The 19,649-nt window shown below is 38.1% G+C and overlaps 1 protein-coding gene across 5 annotated transcripts; it reads right to left on the bottom strand.

The window, feature by feature from the left end:
* Positions 1 to 715: 715 nt before the first annotated feature.
* LOC123762038 (arylsulfatase H) lies at positions 716 to 19,489 on the bottom strand. 5 transcript variants are annotated; one of them, XM_069335829.1, is made up of 13 exons: positions 19,425 to 19,452; positions 14,879 to 14,981; positions 13,645 to 13,904; positions 13,303 to 13,406; positions 11,435 to 11,560; positions 10,673 to 10,836; positions 8,928 to 9,086; positions 7,141 to 7,373; positions 5,533 to 5,708; positions 4,451 to 4,635; positions 2,840 to 2,951; positions 1,654 to 1,837; positions 716 to 1,028 (listed from the first exon to the last, which is right to left on the bottom strand). In XM_069335829.1, the coding sequence occupies exons 2-13, from the start codon at positions 14,885 to 14,887 to the stop codon at positions 890 to 892; spliced, it is 1,851 nt and encodes a 616-aa protein (XP_069191930.1). In that variant the 5' UTR covers positions 14,888 to 14,981; positions 19,425 to 19,452; the 3' UTR covers positions 716 to 889. The 5 variants fall into 5 exon arrangements, with proteins under 5 accessions (XP_069191930.1, XP_045604190.2, XP_045604189.2 ...); XM_045748234.2 differs by lacking the exon at positions 14,879 to 14,981 and having other exon boundaries at positions 19,425 to 19,489; XM_045748233.2 differs by lacking the exon at positions 14,879 to 14,981 and having other exon boundaries at positions 19,272 to 19,458.
* Positions 19,490 to 19,649: the final 160 nt, after the last annotated feature.

The following is a 19,649-nucleotide window of genomic DNA, read 5'->3' as shown; positions in this document are numbered from 1 at the left end:
ATTTAAAGTTAACTGTAAATTATTTTTATTTTTTATTTATTTATATATACGTGCAAGGGGCCATACATTCTTGTACAGCCAATAGCATGCTTAGCATTTCAGGCAAGTCCTTAATCCTAATATTCCCTGAATATGACCCGCCAAATTGTTTAATAACCAGGTACCTATTTTACTGTTGGGTTAAACAGAGGCTACAGTTAAGGAGTTGCACCCGATAAATCCTCCCCGGCCAGGATACAACCCAGGACAAAGGGCTTGCGAAATGCCAGGCGAGTGTCTTACCACTACGCGACGGGGACTGTAGTGTAAGCTTTTTAGTTAGATTATGTGTTAGTTTTAGGACCTGCCTGAAATGTAATGTGTGTTAGTGGCTTTGTAAGACTGTACCACATAATCACCAATGTATGTACTTCCACAACCCATTTTACCTTTTATATATACAGTATACTGTATAAATAAATAAGCTATAAGAAATAAGATCACTGTGACACTATACTTTAAATAATTCTTAACTAAATATTCTACCCATACAGGCTTCCTGGCCCTATCAAGGGGAAGCTACATGTAGGAATATCACATTAACTAGTTCTTGATGAGATTTTATAGGATGTTAGCGAAAAAACCCAATGTGTCCGAGTATAATAAACCTACCAGGTGTATGGGGTAGAACGCTGTGAATGACTTGTTTTTCTTTAGGATCAAATAAATTGCTATATCCTCCAACAGTATATTTCGCACTAAACAAAATAATGAATTAAGTCCTAGGAATAACACTATACTGTACAAGAAAAAGGTACAGAATGTAAGGCACATACAGTATATACCCACATATTTGGTCTCAATTAACAACATTTTTTAACACATATTATATGCACCTCTTACCTAAACATTACCAAAATGAACGGAATGGTTGAAGCCAAAGGGAGAGCATAGTGTTAGTAACATTTTTAAACTGTGAAGGTGGGTAGGGTACACGCACTTTCCACTCAGCCAAGAACTGCTTCAGTACCATAGTCACCTGCATATACCTACAAAATAATTAAAAGTTTTAAGTGATTTAATACATTGCATTAAAGATTTATGATGTCTGAACATAAACAAATTATATTAAAATGAAATGAAATAATATCTCCAGCAAGTGGAGCATCCTGACAAATACCCGACTTACTACAGACAAGTGAAAATATATTTGTGAGAACTGTCAGGATCACAAAGTGACCCCTGACAATTTGGGTCAAAACTGTATTTCTTGCAGATGGTATATACTCAATTAGCTACTAAAAATTGGAACTCTACAGTACAAACACACCATCAGTATAACATGATTATAAGTAGAAATCTCTTTTCACGTACAATGTCCAGGGATCAGGGATGACAGTTAATATTTTGTGAATACTGTACTGTACTTTTTGTAGGTAATGTCATTATAGTAAGAATGGTATTATTGTTTGGCAAAACAGATCATAATTAGCTCTGTCTGGAATTTACAGCACTGTAATATCAAACCCAAGTCTGGAACAGTCATTCTTCTACTGTGCCACAAATTATTCTTTAAACCAGAAACAAAAATGCCTTATATGTAGCGCTCTATAATTTGAATGTACATAAATTATAATAAAGCTCCAATACAGTAATGAATATTTTGGTACTTACTGAGTACTGTTAGTAGGAATGGGATTATCCTCATATGGGTCGTCTCTGAGGTTGAAAAGTTGAGGTTCATAGCCATAGTCTTCTACATCAAAACATGAGCAAAATTTGTTGATGCCCCAGCCACACTGGGTACTGCCAGGCTTCCACTTGTATCCCACCAGCTGCAGTTTGTAGGCCAAATTTTCTGATAGGAAGTACAATATATTTTATTCAAAGATACATTATATTAATCTATTGTATATTATGGCCAATATCAACATGAAAAAAAAAGAGAATTAACCTATGCCAGATGCCAATGAACTTCGTTATTTTCAATGATTGATAATGCAGTGATTAAGTCTTTTCTCGGATTAAAATCCATACAGGTATAAAGTCATGGCAAACAAATCAGACAAGACAGAGCAAGCAAAAGGTGAATAAGCTTGAAAGTCTTGTTACAAGTGGTCACAACATCCAGTGGGTACAATATCCAAGAGCAACATCAAGTCATCGTTGAATCAATTTTGATGACGTTGAATTACCGTTACTCTTGGATGTCGTGTCCACTGTTCATGTCGTGTAAAAATGGGATAATAATATTGTAGAGAAAACCCATTTGCTTCAATGATAAGCTAAAAAACAACTTGAAGCCTCAATACAATATTGACCATAAAAATGCTTTTGATCTATGCTACTTATTTAAAAACAAAATTTCCTTTAGCTAGTTATTACTCTGAATGTAGTGCATATATATAATCACACAGCATGAAAAGTACACAGCACACTGGATGTCCTATGTTATAACCTGCATTGTCTGGTTTACTGTAACAAACCCAGATTAAAGGGGAGTATAATTACAGAACTGCATTACAAAGCAAAAACACTGACATATATATATCTACAAATGTAGATATGATAGAGCCCAGTAGGCTCAGGAATCTGTACTCCAGTTGATTGACAATTGAGAGGTGGGACCAAAGAGCCAATGCTCAACTCCCACAAGCACAACTAGGCAAGTACAGTACAGTACAGTAGAGTGAATAGTTTACTAAGTAACAAAACAACTCTGAGTTGTTTTGAATGTAAAGAGGAAACATTCTTGATAGTCATCTTAGTTGGTTGAGTGTAAATTACCTTTGTCACACATGACGTCAAGTGCCTAGGATAAATCTGAGATTTTTTACTAATCCTGGTGAATATATTTTACCTTGAATAATCCTGACAGCATGTATGTCACGACCACAGTGGTGCAGCAAGGAGCGGGAGGGCGGAAACTCTCCGCTGGTTAACAATTTTGCAATGCTTACTCCATCCAGGTCCTAAATAAAGTAAATAAGATTTGATATCTTTACCATGAAAATTTTTTTTGTTTAAATCTTAATATATCACAATGGGTTTTAGAACAATTTTAGTGTGTAACTTATATTCATGCAAAGCCACTAACAAATATAATGTTTTGGGCAAGTCTTGATGTAAAATTAGTCGAGATGTATGCTGTACTATATTGAGAATTTGCAGTGATTTGTAAGCTAACAGATGTACAGTAAATTTTAAGTAAATTAAAACTAATGGCCATATTATAGTTAATATGAAATGGTACTGATGAATGAGTTGCATTTTTAAATACTGTAGTAGTTTATGTGATTTAGTAGCACAAGATTTAATAATTCAGGTTAATCTTTTGATTCACGAGTTGACAAAAATGTAAATAAAATTATACTTCAAACATTCCAAATTTGTTCAATTTATGAGTGAGGTCTTTTATTTATAGTGGATCACCTGTTATCTGAGCCTGTCCCTACTGACCTCTCCCAAGTAACTAGCATGTTTGTATAGCTGTGCTCATTCATCACTTTGTATGATGAATGATGACAAAACAATCTTTATGATTGTTTTGTCTTTTAACCTTTCTAATTTATTTATTTATTTATATACAAGAAGGTACATTGTGTTTATGAGAGTACATAGCGTTGATATTTTTACATTCTTGTAGAGTCACTAGGACGCATAGCGTTTCAGGCAGGTCCTTAATCTAACATAATTTTAAGTTGGTAATTTCTAGTAAAATTGAATAAATGTTTACAGGTACTGTACATAGTAAGAAAATTTGACAAAGATTACTAGGTACATTAAAATAAAATATGAGGGTTATCAACAGGTGCATTGTAGCATAATTTGAGGATTATTTAGAGGTATACTGCAGTAAAACATGCATCCAATATAACAACCATGATATAAGGTGATATTACAGGACAGCAATGATTACAATGGTAAAGTTGTATGGCTTAGATACATATATTGGGGGATTGGGTAGCACTTGATACAGTGCGAGTTTAAAGCACTGGGTGGGAAACCTAATGAGCTCTATTTTTTATTCAGTGGTCAACATCACAATTTTCCTCTTCTCTGGCCACTGGTATATGCCTTGAGCACCATGTACAATATTGTAGTAAGTACTTTTGTTTTGGACTGATGGTACTGAAATAATGTTTTGTATTTTTAGGTCAGCCTGGGAACTTGAGTACAGGGGTATTTCACTAACCAAAGTTTGCACAAGTGTCTAGATTGTCTTAAACATTTTCCCAAATATCTGTAACTTTCAAAAAATTGGTGTGTGTTTAACAGGCATGTTGTAGTGCATTGAATGATAGGGGGCAGGAAGCCAGCAGCTTGTCAAAGGCCTTCTTATTGTTCTTAAGAATAGTTTCAACTGGATTTTGAACTACAGTAATGTCTTGGCATTTAGCAAATATTTGTTTAAACATAGTCTTTGCTCTATGTTGTAGACAGTGGTACTGTACTATTATTATAAACTTACCCTGGGAGGCAGGTGAGGCAGGAGTTTGGGCAAAGATGGGAGGCCAGCCAGGTCGAGAAGCGTGGGCATCGTGTCAAGCAGAGAGGTCGGAGCATCCACAGTGACCCCAGCAGGAAGGTATCCTGACCATCGGTAGATTCCTGGCACACGTATTCCACCCTCGGCACCTCCCATGCCCTTGCCACCTGTTATTTTGTGGATTTTTTTATTTAGTATGTGATGTTTATGATGATTAAGAACTATTGCTTTATTGAACATTGTGCTTTATTGTTTACAGTCATAGAGGTCATAAGCTACTATCAACTATTAATATGTTACTTGCAGCATTACTACAGCATTTTGTTGTAGTAATTTGTGTTGTAAATACAAGTTGCCAAACAACTGGGTGCTACAATAAAAAAAAGACAACCTAAGCTTAGGAATATTCAACTGTACAAGTCTCTGGTTCACCCCCCATTTGGACTAGTGTATCCAAGCATGTAGACTTTATCTTCAAAAGAACATGTCTGCTCTGGAGAAAGTTCAACACAGAGTGATAAAAATCATCTTGGAACTAAGTCAACTCTCATACCAGGAATAGTTGAGGGCCACATGACTAACACTGCAAACCAGACATGATAGGATTTATTTCATTGAGACTTTTAAAATACTGAACAAGTTAGAGGATATTAATCCAGATCACTTCTTTAAAAAGCAAAATCTAATGCATACAAGGGCAACAACTTCAAGCTTAAGAAGCCAAAATATAGGACAAAACAGCATGTGCTGTTTCACCCATAAGATTTTATAAATCCATGGAACTATCTCCATGCCGAAACTGTAAATACCAAGAGATTACTTAAGTTTAAAACCCATATAGATAAAATCCTCAGGAACAATGGTAGAGGATATTAATACTTTGTATTAATATCACAAAGTATTAATACTTTGTATTAATACTTTGTATTAATATCCTCTCAAAGTATACTTTGAGAAGCTGCCGGTTTCCTGTCTCTGTCGAGACTTCTAAGGAGATAGTTGGCTTTAGGGAAATTCAGGTAAATACTTTCATATCACATCCTGGATGACTATTATAAACTGACCCTTGAAGTGGCCATTGTAGCCTCCAACACGCTGGCCAGCATCATCTATAGCTTCGAGGTGTCCACCATGGTCCGACAGGAAGTAAACTATAGTGTTTTCATCCAAGTCGTGTTGTTTGAGGGCGTCCAAAATGTCTCCCACGCCAGCATCCATTTCTTCAACATTGTCACCATATCTACAATCAAGTTTATACTTACTGTTGAAAATTTAAGATTTAGGTGAGTTTATTTATTAAAAACACTTACAAAACTAACACTGGGGCATATAACAATACTGGTGTCCATGTTACATTCTTGTTCAGCCATTAATACACATACTGTAATGTTTTGGGAAAGTCTTAATGGTAACAAATTACCTGTAGTATGTATTAACACTTTCTAAGTTACAGGGAGTGTAGTAAAACTTTAAGTACCAGTGAACGAGATACAGTACACTGAGAATTTGCAGTAATTTGGAAGTTGAGAGAAGTACAATATGTACATATAGTAAATTTTACATACATAAATTCTAGTGGGCATAGTGCAGTACAGTACTAGGTGAAGTAGTGGCACAAGATTCCTTGGTACATGTGATTTAATTATGCAATTTCTATAACAAGGGCAAGGGGTAAGCTTCTTATTATATGGCAATCAGGCATTTCTTTACTATTTAGAAAGTGTGCTATAACTTAGGTCCCTTTATATGCATAGGTCCTGTAGCACAGTGGTCTAGATCCTTAATGCATTATCTAGAAACACAGTTGTTCCACAGGTGGAACAGAAATGGTTGGGTATGTTTCCTTTCATCTGATGCTTCTGTTCACCTAGCAGCAAATGGGTACTGTACCCAGGAGTTAGGCAACTGTTGTGGGTTCTATCCTGGAAAAAGTAAGTAGTTGACCTAGGAAGACCTTCATAAACCTAAGCACAGGTATACTGTTCCTGACAAGGGGAATTATCATCATCATTAACATTATTATTATTTAGTCAGACTAGAAAACTAAGGTGTATTTATTAATAATGTGATGTTTTGTGATGTTCTTGTGATCTACACTCAGTTACATTCATCATACTATTACTGCAAAATAGTGAATTTTCTTAGAAGAACAGAGTGATACAGGTGACAATATATATACTGTAGTGTGATAACTATGAATGTAAAAGAGTGTGGAAGGTAACATGAGCAGGTTGAGAAGCACTTGGTGTAACTTTCAAGTTTTTGTATACTTGCCCTTCCAATTAGCATGAGAAACAGGATTGTTTGCGTTGCTCATATAACTGAGCACTTGCATCCCTTAAATGTGTACAGCTATATGCTGTTATTGGCTGATTGCATTACTTCCCCCTTAAATTGTGTTCTTTTAATCTTAGTCATATTATGTATACTTTTTAGAAATAGGTCAATGAATAACTAAAACATGTATTGATCAAATTATACTAGGTCTTAGACTGTTAATATTCTGAACATAAGAAATTTGAATTAAATCTACCACTAAATACCAATAGTATGTGACAATAAAATGAATATGAAAACAGTTAATAATAACATCGGCATACAGTATATATACTGTATGTTCATTATCCGTGACAGAATAATGAGGGATGAACATTAACAGTCTTTCAACGAACCTTCCATGTTTGCTGCGTCCAGCCATATGAGATGCTGTGAACATCGGTGTGTGAACATGACCGAAGGAGTGGTAAAGGAAAAATGGCCGTTGTTCTTGTGCATGGTCAGCAATAAACTTGACCGAGTGGCTCACAAGACGCTGAGAAAGGCCTTCCAGCACCAGCGGCTGCTCCACAACTTTTGTGTCATGCATCAGCACACCGTTCATGTATTTATTCATCCATGGTGACACCTGTATCAACCACACCATGATTACTTTTCAATATATTTTACCATATAAACAAGTATGAATCATATAAGTTCAGTATGCTTTCATAGCAGTCTAAAGCTGGCATTAATTTTTATGATAGCTGGCAGGTTTTGAAATGATGAATAAGTCTACTACATGTACTGCCCTTAATTTCATTCCTTATGTGGAATAGATAATTCTTAACATAATTTTCAAAGATTTTTTATTTTTCAAATTTTCTAAACATTCTATAAAAAGTATATACAGGTGTACATATTTTCCATCCAATTACTGTACAGTATCACCTTGCATGGTTAGCTAAGGAAAGAAAGATGCTGAAAAAATAATAGAAAATTTTCTTTTGCAAACAAAGTGTAGATGATTGGAACAAGTTAAGTGGATGCCAAAGCTGTCAGTAGTTTCAAAGTGTCATATGACAGATTACTGGGAAGACAGGACACCATGAATGTAGCGCTCATCCTGTAATTACACAGGTAATTGCTTGCCTTTAAAAAATCTGAATAACAGTAAATTATAAGCATCATACGCAGATACTTGGAAGAACAAAATGAAAATTAATAGCATTATACATATAATAATTATACAGCAATTTAATTTCTGGTGTCAACTTGCTGGGGACAGGAAGCCCGTACTTAGGCCTGTTTCGAGGTACCCCGAGACCAAACTACTGACCTTCCCCACGATGCAACACCACAATAGTTACCTAACTCCCGAGTACCTATTTATTACTGGGCGAGCAGAGCATTAGGTGAAAGGAAACATGCCCAACCATTTCTGTCCCACCAGGGAATCAAACCCTGGATCCCTGATTGTGAGTGGAGAATGTAGATTACTGTTCTACCTGACCAATTTTATTATATTTATGGTATTCAAGAAATAATAAACTACCTCTTTAAATGTTCTTGCATTCTTTTACATTCTTTTACTGTATCTGTATTTACCTGATGGATTTTTATCAGTTGCTACAGTATCTCAATGATACAGTCCTAGGCATAGATACAATAGTTTCTTATAAAGTTTCATATATAAATACAGTAACCCAATCCACACATGTGAAATGAAAGGAAGGGGACAACTTTTTGATGCATCCTGGACAACTATCACTAGACTTGATATGGGTCCAGAATGTGCACAAACATTACCACTTTCTTTTCATTCTGTATGAGGGTTGGGTTATATATTTTCAGGCAAGTTATTATGACTGATTCTCTGCTGTTTAATAAATTATATTCTAACTTATGTGACAGCACTGTATATACAGAAGTATAGATTCTTGTGGGAAATGTAATCTATAGATAAGTCTCAATAAATAATAAAGGCTAACAAAATGTGTCAGTGGTTTAGCTTATATTATGTGGAAATAAACAAAATTCAATATACTGTATGTACATTAAATGAAAAATAATATAGAGTGAGAAGCTGTATCAAATTCTGCACAGTAATACTTTACTGTACATGAGTACTGTAATGTACACTACTCTTGTTCATTTATATTTTCAAATGCTGAAGGAAAATTGAATTCAACTTGGAAGATACCTGCCACCATTGTTTGGTATGAAAGCGGTAGTGTGTGTGGAAGAACCAGGCAGCAGCTAGTGCGAGCGTCACCAGAAACAGGCACAAGATGACCACACTGCGTCGGCACCTCAGCCACCACAGCGTCAGTGTACTCACCACCCACAATGACACCAGCATCTAAAAGGAAAAAAAATTGTCTACTTTTAATTGTAAATTATTTTTATCAATGTACACAGTACTGTATTTTATCATAATTAAGGTTTCCCATTGTTGGGGACAGGAAGCCTGGTAGGCTCATCAATGTTTTCCTAGGTTTCTACTGACCTTTCCCAGGAGGCAGCCCAAAATTATCAGCTAACTTCTAGGTATTTATTTACTGCTAGGTGAACTGGAGCATCAAGTGTAAGGAAACGTGCCCAATTATCTCTGTCCTGCCATGGATATCGAACCCTGGACCTTTCAGTTGTGAACCAACTGTGGTTCACAACAATTCACTTAATCGAAATTTCCTCAGATAATCTCTCTCCTTTGTTTTTGGTATAACATGAGTACTGTAATCAATTGTTATTTTTAACATTTGCACAAAATGCTGTGCATGATCAGTGACCTTATACAAAATAACTAGCAACACTATACCATGTATTCATACAATGTAATATAAACAGTATATATTTTTCTTTATAAATATATATTACAGTACTGTACTCTTTTATTAATACTGAACAAATAAACTTTTAAAATACTTTTAAGTATTGAAAAAACTTTATTTTAAAATAACTTTAAAATACTGAACATATTAGAGGATGATGATCCAGACAATTTCTTCAAAAGGTCAGATGGAACGCAAACAAGAAGCAACGGTTTCAAGCTCAACAAGCCACAATGTAGAACTGAGAAACAGGGGATGCTTTTTAACCCACAGGGTTTTAAACCCATGGAACTGCCTACCTACCAAAGCTGTAACTGCAAAACTGTGTTAAGTGTTAAAATCTACCTGGAAAAGATCAAGGTATATGGGGAGGACCTTTGACAAGACACCGGCTTCTTGTCCTCGTCGAGGCCACTAGGGTTAGTGGCCCTCAGGTAAATCAGGTAAAATATTACTGTATTATTATTTACATTAATAATGATGGAAAAGGCTTTCTCAGTGAACAATTAGCCTCTGTAATTCATTCATATTACACAGAATTTTAATACTCATGTCACCTTACATGAATTTACGTAAGGCCATCATCTCTAGTGGTCTTGATATGGACAAAGTTATTGTTTTGGAGGCCCTTTCGTAGTAAGCTCTAGTGATGCTATTTTGAGGACATTTTCACAAAGGCTTTGGCCCAGGATGCCTGGACATTTTGTCCGATTTTTCCAGTTATCCATTAATAATAATATTTATGTATAGAAAAAAATTATGCACTGGTTGGCCACTAATCTCCCACATTTCGGTTAAATCTTAAAACTAACAATTAACCTAGTATGTTAATACAATTAATATACAGTATATATAGTGTTTGACCCTTTAATGAAGAGTTACTGTATTAATATTGTATTAGAAGTATATAAAGAGATGCAGGGAATCTAATTTCTTATACAGTTGACTATGTGCTTAAATTTATAATTATTATTCATCTGGCAGAAGTTATTTATTTTTAGAGAACTGTACTTTAAAACTCACCTGGTAGAATGGATCATTAACTTGTACAATACTATACTTTGTGACTATCTAGTAGAAGGGATCATTTATTAAACAGTACCATATGACTTACCTGATAGAAAGGGTCTTTTAAAGAGAAGATCCAGAAGGGTTGAGCACCTGCCATCTCATTTATAAGGGAGAGGGCAATCCCATAGAAAGACTGGAAGCCGTGCAGGTGTGGCCCACGACACTCTCGCCCCAGCAAGTCACATCTCTGACCGAGGTGCCATTTACCTGATGATGTAATGTACAATATGATGCCCCACAAACTTCAGTGCATTTTGTTTTGAAGGAAATAACAGTTAACACATAATTTACCTGAGGGGCCACCATCTCTGAACTGACCAGGCATGACAGGGCTGATCTCATTGAAACTTCCATAATGCTAAATAACTTGGAGGATATTAATTCAGACCACTTCTCTAAAAGGTCAGATGTAACACAAATAAGGAACAACAGTTTCAAGCTCAACAAGCCACAATGTAGGACAGGAAAAAGGAGATTCTTTTTCACCTATAGGGTTATAAACTCATGGAACTGCATACCCATGCATACCCAAATGCATAATTACACTTAGGTAATTACCCACTGAAGCTGTAAATGCCAAGACATTATAGTTCTGCAGTTCAACATCCTGCTCACTAAAATCACTAGAACAAATAGTGGGGGGACTTTTGACAAGTACACAGCTTCCTGGCCTCGTCAAGGCCACTTAAGAGATAGTGGCCCTCAGGTATAGGTACAGTATATCAAATAAATATTAATTACAATTATAAATCATTAAAAAAAAAAGTTTATGAGGGGAAAAAAGTGTGCCAGATATATTGCCTACCTACTGCAGCAGTGGTGTAGTTAGCAGCACTCAAGGCAGTGGCGAGCGTCACTTCATCCAGGGGGAGTCCAACTTTACTGGCAAGATGAACGATGACAGCGGGTGTGCCCTTTTCTCCCACAAGACCTGCAATGCACACAGGGGTACAACAACATATTTTCTTACTATTATAAATTTATTACATTTGTAGCAAGTACAATAGCATCTGCAGTGCCAATAGCTGCAACTTCTACATCTGTATTACAGTACTTTCAAGTGCTACACAGACATCTGCACCAAGCTGCTGCTCCTCGAACAAAGAGCACTGGGCCATACATTACCAGCAGTGAGCTATATAAGACCACAGACCACCTTACAGAAGGAGTATCACTGCAACCTTGCCAAGAGTAACAACAAGAGATCTGACCAACCTCAACCCAGCTGTCCCTTGATGCAGACTGCTTCAGTAAATACCTAACAGGAACCCTTCATCACACTTACTCACAGGTAACCTTCATTTATACCACTAGAGATAGTGGCCCTCAGGAAAATTCAGGTAAAATAATCGTAAATACCCTACAATAGCTGCCATGACCCCCCACTGCTGTCTCAAGGCTGCTCTCCTACCCACTGTGTCACTGGTTACCTTGAGGTGCTTCCGGGGCTTAGCGTCCCCGCGGCCCGGTCGTCGACCAGGCCTCCTGGAGTTCTACTGTCCTTACATACAATTTTCATGCTTTGAAGCCAAGCTAAATCCATCCCAATGACCATTAGCTCAAAATGATATGTGACCTCTTAGGCTAAAAGTAACTCATTTCAAATTAAATTCATAATCAAAACCTTATTCGTCAATGTTTGTACATTCATAGTTATGTTAGCTTACACAAATTTACAGAAAATTATTTACATTGAGCAACCATGTTTCATACTTCAAGTCTCCTTGATCAAATCATTTATAATCAAACTACTAACATTAGCCAATTTAACTCAAACTATAAAATACTGTTAACTCAGAAGCATTTTTGCCTTATCACATTTTAATTACCATAACTACCCATAATTCCATATATTCTGTCTCTGTCTTGGCCCAGCAGGCCACAGCAGCTCGTAACTCCTGACTCATCACTACTATTAGGCGCCTCGATCTTTATCTTATCAAAAGCAAGTGTTTAATTAATACCAGTTGACCTCCGATGTCTCTCGCCAATTACTATCACTAGCTTCCTCTGTATATATGTACAGCTCGAAACAAGATTACTTTCAATTACAACTACAATGATAACTAATACAATTAACAAATAAAATGTGAAATGCCAGTCATTACAATACTCACAGGTCCCCTTCATCACACACACTCATAGGTCTCCTTCATCACACACACTCACAGATCCCCTTCATCACACACACTCACAGATCCCCTTCATCACACACACTCACAGGTCCCCTTCATCTCACACTCACAGATCCCCTTCATCACACACACTCACAGATCCCCTTCATCACACACACTCACAGATCCCCTTCATCACACACACTCACAGATCCCCTTCATCACACACACTCACAGGTCCCCTTCATCTCACACACTCACAGATCCTCTTCATCACACACACACTCACAGATCCTCTTCATCACACACTCACAGATCCCCTTCATCACACACACTCACAGGTCCCCTTCATCTCACACACTCACAGATCCTCTTCATCACACACACACTCACAGATCCTCTTCATCACACACTCACAGATCCCCTTCATCACACACTCACAGGTCCCCTTCATCACACACACTCACAGATCCCCTTCATCACACACACTCAGATCCTCTTCATCACACACACTGAGAGGTGAGCATTACAGTGGTGCCAATGTGTTAATGTAAGATACCATAGCGTGCAGGATAGCGAGCTGTGAGGAGGGCAGCACGGCTCGGGGTGCACATGGATGAGGCTGCCACGTGGTGGGTTAGTCGCACGCCTTCTTCAGCTAGTCTGAGAGGGCAAGCATTACACACTCACATTAATGCTTGAACATCTTCATGGTCAGTGGGTTTTATATTATATAAAAATACTGATACACATCTTTTAATATCAGGATGACTTTGAGAAAATTCCATGCACAAGCAGGTTAAAATTCTATTCTTTAATCTCATCGAAACTTAAAATACTAAACAATTTGGAGGATATTGATCCAGGCAAGTTTTAACATTACAATTACTAAGTAACGCACCTGTCAATGTTTGGAGTGTTGATGGTGGTGTTGCCATAGCAACCCAAGTCCCCGATGCCCATATCATCAGCAACGAGGATCACAATGTTGGGCAGACGTTGTTGCTTCCCTTCATGTTGCTCATGTTGTTGTTGCTTCTCTTGCTGTTGTTGGGGTTGTTGGTGCAGGTGTTGATGGGCCTCGTTCCCCACCACCACCACCCCACACACCACCATCACCACCTGCACCGCCCACACCCTTACCTTCACCATTTTTGCCTGCTTTAATTAAGACAATTGCAGTACATTAAAAACTTGGTATTCCACCAATATATATATATATATATATATATATATATATATATATATATATATATATATATATATATCTGCCTCCCTCCCTCCCGTTCTCTCACCTTTTATAGCTTCCTCCCATTGGACAAAAGATACTCGAGTAACATCCAGTCAATGATATCGATGTTGAATCAATGATATCAACGTTATCGATGTTGAAATAACGTCGATAAGTCATAAAATCTATTCTAACACTCCATGGACAAGCAAATCCACTTTTCATACTTCATTGGAGTCACTAGGATTCGGAATAGGCGCTGATCCTTCTTAAAAAACGGGCATTAACTGGGGTTGACCTCAACCACCCTATGACACTCGCCATACAATCACCAGTCACCCTGCAAAGTTTAGTGAGACTAGCTCTAAGCATCAACAACGGATGAGCTGATATTCTCTACATTGTATTCAACTTATTTATTGTTATCAACTTTAATGTTCACTACTTTTAATTAATTTTGTTTTTATTTTTTTGTTTTTAAATAAATACAATTCATTTCTACTCATTAATGTTGAGACTCATTCTTTATCATTCGCTGCTATCTACTTTTGATCGTGTTTATCACTTTCTTCGCGCGTGCGTCTGCATATCCCTTAATCACTACATTATTTTTTAAAATAAACCATTGTATATTCTGGCATAAATAAAGCAAGGTCCTGCCCTTCCATGTGGAGGAGCCCTCAACTTTTATTTAATAGTGGCTTTAGGCATTGTATGTACTAGCTCTATCTATAAATCCATCAACTTTTGTATTTCACCAATGTATGCACTTTACCTGAATAAATATTTGTATTTGTATTTAACTTGCACCGCGGCGCACGTGAGCAAGGACGGCAGGTCAGCAACACACAAGAAACTCGTCCTTCAACTTGGGGGCTTCTTGGAAACCTCCAAGGTTACTTACTTGCTCCATAATTATCTTCCTCCACGACAGTAACAGCTCCTGAATTCCCGACTCAACGGCAACACTATTTCTATGGCAGTACGAATACGCATAGCCCGAAACGCTAGGGAAACGAGAGAAAGAACACCAATATATCTGAGGGAGTACAATGTATTCCCACAAACCCAATGTTGCTTCTTGTATATAAGTAAATACACGCTGAACCTGTCCTCAGGCCAGGCTCGTTAAAGAAGCTCCCATCCCTCAAGATGCATTCAGCAAATTTTAACATACTGTGTATTAATTTAAAAATAAGTTTGTTCTGATAAATTAGTTATTATTATTATTATTATTATTATTAATATAATAGCCAGTTCTCAGAGTAAAGTGATTACAATGAGACACCAATCCACCCCACCCCCCTCAAACCTCCTGGATAGTTAACTAGATATTTGTGATGGTTTGGAAGCATATTACTGTTCCAATAGTAGTCTTCTTGTAAACTGACAAGTGAACCTTTGTCCTAAACAGAGAATATTCTCAAGTTATAATTACATTTATTATAAATCATTGGTGTAAAATATAAAGTCAATGCTTAACTCATTTTCTTTGAAACGATCTGAAGAATTTGGTTTTCTGTGAATCAAATTCTAGCGGATACTCAAATAATTTTTTAGTTTCATATTTCACGTTTGAGATTAAAACACCATATTAATAACCTAACTATACATTAGTAACCTTAACTTACTGTAACCTAACCATGGATAGAGAGTAGATAATAGCACTAATTATGTAGTGAATTTGAAGTGATTACCTCCAGGAGTGCCTCTTCCCCGAGGACAGGTTGTACTATTGCAGATGTACAATGCAATAGTACATATTGCCTATTGTATACCAGGACACTAGGCTTATACATACTTTTAGAATAGAGTAGGATACTCAGAAAACGGTGATACGTGTATCTTAATTAAACGACCAAGAAATATATGGAGATCACTGAGCGACTGTGCACCCCGCCGGAGACATATATACTATGGAGACTCTATCTGGGGGTTCCCAAGACACCGTACGGGGCATGAACGGTGGAAGCTGAAACGCTAACCAGCGATATTTTTATTATCAAGCTTAGGTATACACAACAATTATGTGCTGCTACACAATACTATATGAAGCATTACAGATTGTAGATCAAAAACTAACTATGAGTTCATCTAATATCCCCCATCTCTTAGGATGGTTTAGTCATACATGGATTCAGGAGAGAGACCATGAAATGTGAGGCTGATCTGTCAGCCTTCATAATACAAGCCTGACTACCTTCACCTCTTAGGTGGAAATGTAGATGTTTATCTCTCAGAATGTTTGGTAATATGTTTATTGTTTGTGATGTGTTTATATGTATGTATTAACACGATGTACTGAACGGGGTGAGAATAGCTTGAGCTACCTCATCCCTTTGTGTGTATTTTACCTCAATAAACTTATTTCAATTTTAATTTCAAAACCTTTACCTCCCCCCCCCCATGTTCGATATCACCCGCGGGGATAACTAAATAGGGGAGTGTCACTCTACCATATCCTTCCGTATAAATAACAATTAGTGTTATATTATTATTATTATAGGTGATCAGAGTACCAGATGAGCACTACGTAAGTACCAGCTGGGTCATTAGAGTACTGGATGAGTGAACCTTGAGCACTAAGTTTTTTTTACACTGTATAAACATCAGAGGTCCACGGTTGTTCAACACCCTCCCAGCGAGCATAAGAAATATTGCCGGAACAACCGTGGACATCTTCAAGAGGAAACTAGATTGTTTCATCCAAGGAGTGCTGGACCAACCGGGCTGTGATGGGTATGTGGGCCTGCGGGCCGCTCCAAGCAACAGCCTGGTGGACCAAACTCTCACAAGTCAAGCCTGGCCTCGGGCCGGGCTTGGGGAGTAGAAGAACTCCCAGAACCCCATCAACCAGGTATCAACCAACCAGGTAAGTACCAGCTGAGTTATAAGAGTACCGGATGAGCACCAACTGGGAGTATCATTGGATTATCATGTAGGAAACACCTCCTGAGCAACACTTGTGCACCAGCTGGATGTATCGTTGGAGCACCATGCAGGGAAGTACCATGCAAGTGAGCGCCAGGTGAGCACCATGCAGGGAAGTACCATGCAAGTGAGCGCCAGGTGAGCACCATGCAGGGAAGTACCATGCAAGTGAGCGCCAGGTGAGCACCATGCAGGGAAGTACCATGCAAGTGAGCGCCAGGTGAGCACCATGCAGGGAAGTTTATTCAGGTAAGGTACATACATACAAGAGATTTTACATAATTTGATCAATTTATAGATGGAGCTAGTACATACAATGCCTTAAGCCACTATTACGCAAAGCGTTTCGGGCAGGAAAAACATTAATGACTAATAGCAGAATTTAGCTATTTTGTGTAAAAACTTTTATATCTCATATTATTAATTATAACAGTAATCGAAAAAAGTCATAGTTTGTATATACAAGAGATGAAACAGAGAGCCATGAGCTAGAGCGATGTGCTGAGTCCATAAGGAGGCCGAGCTTCCAGAAATACCTTCCTGTGATTGGCTGTTGCGGGGAATACCAACACTCTTTTATGAATACAATTTTATCTAAGAAATAGGTCCTTGTGCACAACAACAAGAGTGTTGTGAAAAAGAACAACAATTTCTGTTTTGCACCTGACAGAAATCTCCATCTAACTGAATAATTTACTGGAATAAGAGGGCAGAGCAGCGTATCATTATTTGTGTCAAGGCAACCCCCAATAATAACGTCCCAAGTTAGGTAGCCAGCCCATGTTTCTGTAACACCCGTTACATCCTGTAGTATTTAATTATCACTATATTAATACTTTTAAATACTTAACATTTCACTTTTTTGGTAGATTAAAGTTGAAGCAGAATGTCACAAGCAAGGATGGTGTGCTGAATAAAGATTATTTATTAAGTGGATGGAACCTTTAGCTGATCCCTTCCTGTGATTGGCTGTTGTGTGAATGTCAACAAAGAATATGTACCAATGATATGCCATTTATTATGCACCCCATACCACTTGTGGGCGGAGCTTGGAACCTCCTACCCGAGCACAACAACCCACCTTATGGGTTGCTGTTTGGCTATTTATAGTGCGTTGGAAAAAAACTAGATGGCGTTAGTGGTATTTCGTGGGGTAATTTGTTATAAGTGTAATTTGATGTCAACAGATGGCGTAAGCTGTATCTTATGGCCACTATTGACTAGCCAGTTGATAGTGTTCTCTTCTGCCGACAGATGGCATCAGCTGTGTTATTATTACTTCCAAATTCCCTTTAAACACTGATCTACAAATCCCTTGGCTTATGATAAGGTTTTACACCATTTATGATAAGTATTAGATAACTGGAGTTCCGCAATTACTTTTATTTATCAACTGTTCAGGATATCATCATATAACGTCTGGTTAGGACGTACTGCTCTCGATTGATAAAAATAAAATAAATAATAAAATGTTTATTTAGGTAAGGTACATACATACAATAAATTTTTACAAAGATTGGTTGACTTATAGGTACAGCTAGTACATACAATATGTACAAGTACCATGCAAGTGAGCACCATGCGGGGAAGTACCATGCAAGTGAGCGCCAGGTGAGCACCATGCGGGGAAGTACCATGCAAGTGAGCGCCAGGTGAGCACCATGCGGGGAAGTACCATGCAAGTGAGCGCCAGGTGAGCACCATGCGGGGAAGTACCATGCAAGTGAGCGCCAGGTGAGCACCGTGCGGGGAAGTACCACACAAGTGAGCACCATGCGGGGAAGCACCACGCAAGTGAGCACCATGCAGGGAAGCACCACGCAAGTGAGCGCCAGGTGAGCACCATGCGGGGAAGTACCACGTAAGTGAGCGTCAGGTGAGCACCATGCGGGGGAAGCACACAATGGGTGAACAACAGGTGAGAGCGCAGGTAACACCCAGTTACCAGTGTGCTCCGTGCAGGTGTACCATAGCTGCACCTACCATGACCAAGGTGCACCATGACACTTCCCAATCACCCACCATGAGCACCATAGTAGCTACACTCTCAGGTCTGAATGAATTAAAGCCACCTCGCGCGTCTGGCAGGCCAGTATGGCTCTCCACAACATATATACTCCTCCTAAATTATCAATAACCAAAGGGGCTCAATATTAAGACATTCACCATATATATATATATATATATATATATGACACTCACGCATCTTAACACCATCTTTCCCCCCTGCACACACTAATTAACTAACCCAACACGAAACAAACATATATTGTGAAAGATCACAAAAGAGGGAATCCCCAGTCAGAGCTCCTGGCTTTAAACTGGGAAAATATATCACACACACCAAACACCATTTCTCGGATTACCAATAATTCTGCTGTTTCAGTTGTCGTCGCCTCACTGCAAGTGCAACTATGTGACACTGATCACTTGTGTGGGCTTGTTACACCTGTGTAACGGAGCTTGAGAGTGTAGGATTAGGAAGGAGTGAGGTTGGCTGGTGTAGGAGCTGCTCTCACCTGGTGTTGTCTGGTGGACGGTGGACCGGGCACTGGTTATACCTCACTCACCTCCCTCATCATCTTCCTCACCTCCTTCCCTCTCCCATTATATCCCCCATGTCTCTCATCACCTTCTCTGGTCTGATATATGCGTGTGTGTGTGACTCCTTATTTTCTCTCTCCCACCATGTGCTTCACCAACTTCCCTATATCTGTCTCACCTTGTGAACCTTATATTCATGT

Source organism: Procambarus clarkii, chromosome 34 (genome assembly GCF_040958095.1).
Source record: "Procambarus clarkii isolate CNS0578487 chromosome 34, FALCON_Pclarkii_2.0, whole genome shotgun sequence".
Taxonomy (NCBI): domain Eukaryota; kingdom Metazoa; phylum Arthropoda; class Malacostraca; order Decapoda; family Cambaridae; genus Procambarus; species Procambarus clarkii.
The sequence above is the reverse complement of the archived record's forward strand: the minus strand, read 5'-3'. Positions and strand labels throughout refer to the sequence as shown.

Excerpts from the sequence above, each read along its gene's own strand:
- LOC123762038 (XM_069335829.1), bottom strand. Across the intron at positions 11,561-13,302 it reads TCGCTATCCTGCACGCTATG|GTCTTGTGGGAGAAAAGGGC; the intron begins GTATCTTACATT and ends TGTGCATTGCAG. Across the intron at positions 2,952-4,450 it reads TGCCTCACCTGCCTCCCAGG|GACCTGGATGGAGTAAGCAT; the intron begins GTAAGTTTATAA and ends TACTTTATTTAG.